The sequence below is a fragment of the Stegodyphus dumicola genome, chromosome 4 (assembly GCF_044657685.1).
Source record: "Stegodyphus dumicola isolate Sdum_Otavi_A_Nest chromosome 4, ASM4465768v1".
NCBI classification, from domain to species: Eukaryota; Metazoa; Arthropoda; class Arachnida; order Araneae; family Eresidae; genus Stegodyphus; species Stegodyphus dumicola.
In genome coordinates, this window is record NC_140771.1 from 13505325 (window position 1) to 13513132 (window position 7808).

General features: G+C 32.3%; 1 protein-coding gene across 1 annotated transcript in view; it reads right to left on the reverse strand.

Annotated features, from left to right (window-relative positions):
• LOC118190026 (uncharacterized) overlaps positions 1 to 6643 on the reverse strand; it is a 226173-nt gene extending 219530 nt beyond the window's left edge. The window contains exon 1 of the mRNA XM_035360710.2: positions 4169 to 6643. Within this exon, the coding sequence (XP_035216601.1) occupies positions 4169 to 5629 (1461 nt within the window). The 5' untranslated portion in view covers positions 5630 to 6643. The remainder of the gene's footprint in view (positions 1 to 4168) is intronic.
• Positions 6644 to 7808: the final 1165 nt, after the last annotated feature.

Here is a 7808-nt window from a genome sequence, read left to right on the forward strand (position 1 = left end):
CACACATGAGGTATCTGCCTAAGGAGATAGATACTTTCGTGGAGAGCATTTTAAGGGAAATTGTCTCGTATTCACTTTACATATGGGTGAATTCTAACCTTGTAGCTATCCCGTTCGGCTAACATTGAATTCCAGTTAAACTCCCAGTATTCAGCAGTCTTAAACACTCGACCACTGATGTGATTTTTTTAATAGAGATTGCTCTTCCTTAGAATAATAACTTTATGAGTTTATTTGTTTCTTATTTGGGAAACATTAATAAAAAAAGCTTTCTACTTTCCGATAGTACTGCACTGTACCTAATTTAATACCATGTTACTAAAATTATTTGTATCTCTGATAACATTTCCTAGCATTTCGATTTATTATTTTCGTATATAATTATCATGTATCAAAGTATGAAAATTAATGCTTTCTCTGAAGCAAATTTAGTCGAATATATTAATTAAGACTAATCGCAAGGCGATTCGTTTGATTTGTATATTGAATTTTGAAGTTTATTAGTAAGCTTGAAAGCTATCTAGCTCTAGTAGAAAAAATAATTCCTGTTATTAATTAAATTAGTTTCAAGCATATAATCAAACTTGAAATACATTTCCCTCATCAATATTTTCTCTTTAATGTTTGTTTCTTTTGGCTTTTCATCTAACTGTCGTTATTGCTATAGGTTTACTTATTTGCATACGCAATTTGCGAATTATTTCTTACCGATGAATAATGAATAAAAAAATACAGGAGAAGGAGTCATAGCCATAGCAATAACTGAATAAACAAATACCAGGAAAAGAAGCAATATAAAACGGCTAATATAAAATTGTATACCTGAAGTCTCAAATAACTTCCTATACTGTGCAATTACGAGCTCAAAATATTTACAGTTAATGGTAAATACAATACTAATAATTAATAGTTTAAAGTATTCCCGATAAACGGTGTGATAATCATTGTATTTCCAATTTATGGCGCAAGATAGCCGCAATTTATGGTTCAACATTCCCCATTCATGGTTCAACGTATTGCCAGTTCATGGTTAATGGTTCTATTCAAAGCACCAAATAATTATTTAACGTTTCACCATCCTTTGATTGCAACTTTTTCAGTACTATAATTTGTTAAAATCTTAAATCAAATTTTTAACAGTGTATTTTATCCTGCTTTCTGCTTCAATTTTAAATTATCTCAGTTCTAACTCTATAAAGATATATGTTTGTTGATCATTAGAATTTTTATTTTTGAACATCCCTATATTTGTATTTGGATGCTCTGATTAAATGTGTACCATAAAAACTTTCGTACACTCAGTTGGCCTTGTCATAGGTTTCCAAGGACAAAATAGTAAAAACAAATAGTGTAAGTGAACCATGATAAAATTTTAAATCTGTCAATTTGGCAAAGCGGCTAAAAATTTTTAAAAAGAGGTACCATAATAATAGTAATATGTTTAATAGCAACTAATGTTTTTAAGATTCAGTTTAAGCAACAATACCTGCTAATATGTCAAAATGCAATGTACTAGTATGTCAAAATACCTGCCAATATGCTACTAATATGTCAAAATGCAGTGTAGTCTCTCACATACGATTCACACATCGATTTAAATTTTATTTGGAAAAGCATGGATCGATTCGAATTTTTGCACGTAGCTGGCAATGAGTAATATTAGAAAACAGGTCATCCAGCAACCCAAATTTCGTCCTTAATCCCAAGAAAAATTCCCTTACTAGTAAAGGGAAAATTACTTCACATATGTATGAATTTATATGAAAAAGACAAACGCTGTACTTACGTTTTACTGAACACATATATTTTTCATTTACATATTGCAAGGCAAACGTGAGACACTACCTTGAAAGAATGACGAAAGATCATATGGCGACAGTACATGATGCATTCTTCTTATAGGTGAGAAAAAGGTACTGTTAATTTTTGTTGAAAGGACAACTTTAAGGGAGTCCGACAAAAATTAAAGGGAAAACAAGAATATTAAGTTATCGATGGGCAACAATCATATAAATGTAAAAGAGATCTAAGAATGTTTAAATTTGGTTTGCAGTTATTGAAGTTGTGCCATGTGTTAAGAGTAACAACGCTTAATATTTTTTAAAGGGATGGCCATTATTATTATTTTTTTTTGTTGTAGTCAAAACCTTATGCTACAATTATACTACTTTTATACTCGGCGAATTCCATAGTAAGCCCTGAAAAGTAATCAAACCCTCTCCTGAAATTCTTTCCCAGTTGAAGCAATGAAAATTGCCTAAAGATAGGTCCCCAGAAGTTGGGTGAAATCATGTTTGAAAATCGGTTATTTTTAATAAGATTCCCACTTTCTGTTGTGCTAGCAGTGTGATGTGCAACCGGGAAGAAGCAGGCAAATAGTAAAGAATAGGATTTTCGAAAATGCCTCTCAAAAAATCCGGGAAAAGTATCTTATAGACGGTGTGATAATAATATAGACACTTCAAAAAAACAGTGAGAAAAACAAAAACTGATTCTTCATCTCCTAAATGACCAATAAATTTTTTCCTGAAAATATATTTCACTGCAAGTTCAAATACTAAGCTCAGATCCTTATATAAGTGCACTATTATTATTAAGATTTAAAATATGATTTTTTAAAGTTATTAATTATTAATGTATTCGTAATATCATTTTGTATATATATCTTTATTTATTAAGTTCTTTTCGTAAAAGTTAATATTAAAATTATCTATATTTTACTAAGTCCCATTATAGACATCAAGTAACAAATTATTTAAAATAGGGAATTTATTACAAAAGGAAGCATAAAAATACATTCGTTTATGGATTACTAACTTGTCCTCAGAAAGAAATTTTAAAATAAGTTAGAATTTCTCTTAATTCGAAAGAAAAATAAATTAATTTAAAACACTGATTTGGAGATAAGTACAGGCCCTGACAATTGACGATAAATTCATTACATAATTCTATAAATTTATTGCATAGTTTTTAACACACACTAAATTATTTATGATTAAAATTAAAGTAAATACTATATGGAAAATCCTAACTAGTTTTATTTACTTAGCAAGATAATTATTTACCTAGGGGTGATTACTTTCACTTAATAGCGTATGCGAAAGACATCTTTAAGTTTAATACTTTCGCGAATAAATTTACTATCCATGAATGATGTGAATCATTAAAAGACCTTACAGAAACGAAAACAGTAAAGCATTTTAAAATGTTTTCTTGCGAATATGTATCCAATAAGAACCTCCTATTTCAAACTCCTTTAATTAAAGCAACAGTAATTATCATAAAATAAACTTTTAATAATAATAAATAAACTTTTGCCTTCAAATTTCTTTCATAAATCTTCAAGAAAAATTCCTTATCTGCCATACTTTAAAATCAGAATTTGATAAATAAGGAAACATCAATTTTATGAATTAAATTAAATGCTTATATCAAATATTTGCCACAAATAAGAAACTTAAAATTTCCGAAAAATAAGAGAAATACTTATGAAGGATATTTTAAATATTTTAGTTACTATTATCCGTTATTCGATGCACTGTAAATTTAATGCATCATTATATTTTCATGAAACCATTTCTTCGCATTTTATTAATAAACTGGTTATGAATATAAAATAAGCCTTGCTTAAAATTTCTCTGTGATCGAAATTTCTCTGAAAATATATGTATAACTATCTCTGATTTCTCTGAAGACATAACGTAACTTTCATAATTTCAAAAACCAAGGAAATGTATGAAATGTAGATAATAAAACACTGAAATACGAAAGATAGCGCTTGAATTATAAAAGCACCTTTACTTGCATTTCTATTTTCAAGTTAAATGAAAGTCAGAAAAATATTTTATCACGAAAATTAACAAAACTTTAAATTATTTTTTAATGTCGTATTTAAAATTTACTCTGCAGCATATTTGAAGTTATTTGGCAAAATACTTCTTCGATATAATTATTCTCCTATTTTACATAAATGGGGAAATTTTGCTGCCGTTTTTCCTTCTAGAACCACTTAAATTATCTTTTAAATATTAAAATTTTTAAATATTATATTTTCAGAATAAATATTAAAATTTTAATAATGGTGTGAAAATTTACTTCTGAATATGTATTAAATTTCTAACAAAAGATAGCTACTTAGAAGCAGCTGAAAGTAGTAAAATGTACTTACATCAACTAAATCCGGAGGTACTTGAAGTCCATCAAGATGATTTAATAAAGTCTCAACAGCCAACCAGTCTCCTCGTTTACACAAAACAAGTAACCTATCAAAAATTTGACTCGCTTCGGATGCCTTGCCTTTGTCTTTTCCTTTCTCTGTCTTTTCGTCCGGTGGTTTCTTATCATCTTTCTCATCCTTTGAAGCGTCTTTTGCAGCATCTTTGGAATCAGTTTTAGCTGTGGAAGTTGGTTGATTTGTAACAACAGTAGTTGCTGGCAAAGGTCTACCTGGAGCTAAGTTCAAACCCGTAGGAGGTTTGTTTAGAAGCTTTGTTGGTGAAGTTTGATTTATTAAAGTCCTACGAGTGGCCTTGGGAGATGACAAGGGAGATTTAACTGTTTTCTTTCGAGGAGGTGAAGGTGAATTCCTAGGAGTCTTAGAGGTATTTGTTTTATCTGGGGAACCGTTTTGATCTGAAACTTTGTTTTCTGTTTTTCTGGTAAGCGGTGGCGATTCCTGAGGTTTTGATAGAAATGGTTTTTTACGAGTTGGGGAAGGAGATTCCTGAGGTTTAGATGGAACTGGTTTTTTACGAGTAGGAGAAGGAGATTCCTGAGGCTTGACTGGAGGCGCCTTACGAGTGGGAGATATATTTCCGCCGCTTTTCTCTGTGCCATTAGTTTTAGTTAGTCTCTTTGTGGGTGAATTCGAAACACCAGTCTTTGCGTTTTCATTTTTATCTTTCCCATTTTTGGTATCACCATTCTTTTCATTACCATTTTTAGCTGCAGCGTTATTCCCATTATTGTTCTTAGTTTCTTCTCTTTTTAAAGCATTTGTAGTTTTCTGAAATACTTTATCTTGTGTACTACCTGGAACTTGACGCCGGCCATTACTGGGGCCGTTAGTCGCCCCGCCGTTCGTTTTTGCAGCTGCATCTTGCCCATTAGTAATACTTATTGCTTGAATGCCAACTCTCGTGGATTGTGGACCAGCCAAAATACCTGGCTGGACATTTCTTGCAGTAATTTGCTGGGAACTGATTGGTCCTGCAGGTCTTATAGCCGCTGGTGTTCCATTTTGCACGTGGACTACAGTAGTAGGTTCTGAAGCATTACCATTAGCATCGTGAGATCCATTTGCAGTGATGGTCGAGAAACCAGGATTAATTAGCCTTTGTGCTGCTGGACGACCGATAGCTGCGGGCCCATTCGGAGGGCCTATTATAGTCCTCAAAGGCGAACGAGGGAGTGGTGGTGGCAGTGGATCATTACTTCCTGGTACAGTCAATGTTGCTTGAGGAATTCGCGGTGCAGTGGAATCTGCTCCAATTCCTTGACTGCCATCTTGATGTAGTCCTGGTGGAATAGGACGATTCTGTGGTAAACTTGTACTTAAAATGCGCGCTGGGGATATGGCATTTTTAGGAGGTTGAGGAACTTTATCCTCATTGCCGTTCAACCCAGGCATTCTTTAGTAATTTACCTGAAATTTAATTTAAAACCAAGCATGCTTAATGTTTTAAAATTTTAGCTAAAGGTTCCAGATAACTTTTTGTCTTCATTTTTTTCTACAAGCAAACATGTTATGCTATCATTATTTTATTATTTGAAAAGATTTTCTGTGCTTTAGTGATATTTTGATGAGGAATATGTTATCTCTAACCCGAGATTTGATTCGAATAATGTTTGGCACTACTGATGACATACTCATTCCTGCGAATTTAACTAGGCTGTATTAGAATATTTTCATACTTAGGAACTTGGATAAATTTGAAATCTGTAATCCAACGAATACAGTAAAAAATAAAAACGGATTCATTTTATACCAGAAATTGAAATATGCTATCTGCATCATTCGTCTTGTAATAATACAAATCGTTGCATTCATTTTCTGGCAGTATAAAGTAATAAAAAATATATTATATACAGAGCAGATAAAAGCTAAGCCGATGATTGAAAAATAATGCTCGGAAATTTTTGTAAACTAATTCATGCAAATAGTAGTATGAAAATAGACTCTTAAAATTATAGGAATTTTAAAGCCTACGAAAGTGGCTGATCTATCGAAAACGCAGATTAAGTTAAAGCATACGTTTAAACAATATCCATAAATAACATGTCCATCCTAGACGCGAATCACTCAGAAATATATATTATAAATATATATCTAGCATCTAAATATTATTAATAAATAATGGTTTTCGCAATATCCATGTATGAGTTAAAGTTAAAATACTATTTCGCTTCGCCACAGAACTCAGCAGTCATATAAAAGTAATAAACTTCTCACTTTTCAACACCACACTAAAAATACAAAATTATCCGTCTGTTATTAAACTTTAATCCATCCAATGGCATTTCGATCGGAGAAAAGACACTGGTTGAATCACTCTGACCGGAAGTAGAAAAGGGTCTTTTAAATATTTAATAAATTTTTACGCTTCGTCACGCTGTTTCGGCTGTTGACGAAGATTAACGTCGACTGCCTTCGCCCCTTTCCGCTGGCTGTACCACCTAACCCACAGCCCTTGGCTTCAGTGGGTGTCAGTAGACCGCTCGCCGTTCATTGGTCGGTCGCAGGCGTGCGCTCCGGTGGCGTAATACTTCTATCTCATTTTTATTTTTCGTTTTTACGCCCGCTGATTTATGGCGCACCATTGGAATGCGTAATTATTTTAGGGAGGGTACCCCTCTTCTTTTTGGTGAATAACGTGGCACAGTTGAGAAGGATAAACATCAGCTAAAGTGTTACGGCTGAGAGCTATTAAAGAGTATTTTAGGATTTGGTTCCGTAAACAAAAGTCGTTCTTTTTCTTCTTTCCAGAACTTTTCTAATTTTTTTCCTTGGGTAACAAAAACTCGCATTTTTCCTAAATAAGTATTAAACCAAAGAGTATATTACAAACAGTACTTTGCAGAATGTACAGTAGAATTTCGATCTGTTGTTTCCCAATGCAATGGAAGAGAAAGCAATAAATTCGGGAAAGTGATTAAGCAAGAAAATTGTTAAACATTGTAAATGAATGACATTTATTATTTTCAACATCGTACACTGCATTAAAAATAAAAATAAAATCTGAAAGGTTTCAGATTTAAAATTACGTCTGAAGGGGCGTTTTTTTGTTAACATTTTGTGTGTTATCTTTATTTATTTAAATATCATGTTCTTCGCACTTAAATCATAAAATTCAGTTCAACACCAATATCGAAAAATAGTTTTAAATTGAGCCTATCTTTAGAATTTCCGACACAGAGGCTCACGCGCTGGAGATAAAAATGTCTTTTCTGTACAACGTTGCCATGGCTCGCTTTGAAATCCTTGAGCTAGTTAATCAAAAATTCGTTAAAGTTTTACAAAATGTAAAATCGATAATAAAACAAATTCCAGATTTCAAATTTGGGTTTCCAGATGCCCATATGCGCAATAGGATTACGTCATTCAAGACTGGATGGCTCTAGTTACCGTTGTTTTATCACAGTGCGAGAAACATACACACATTTATGCAAATTCTTCATTATTTATTTATTTTTTCAAATATAATACAGGGCGATAATTTTCGGTGGCAACAATTTGAAAAGTGAAACGGACATTTAAAGTGATTCGACGCAAAATCGCAAAACGAAGACAACAGTCCCTCAGAAACAAA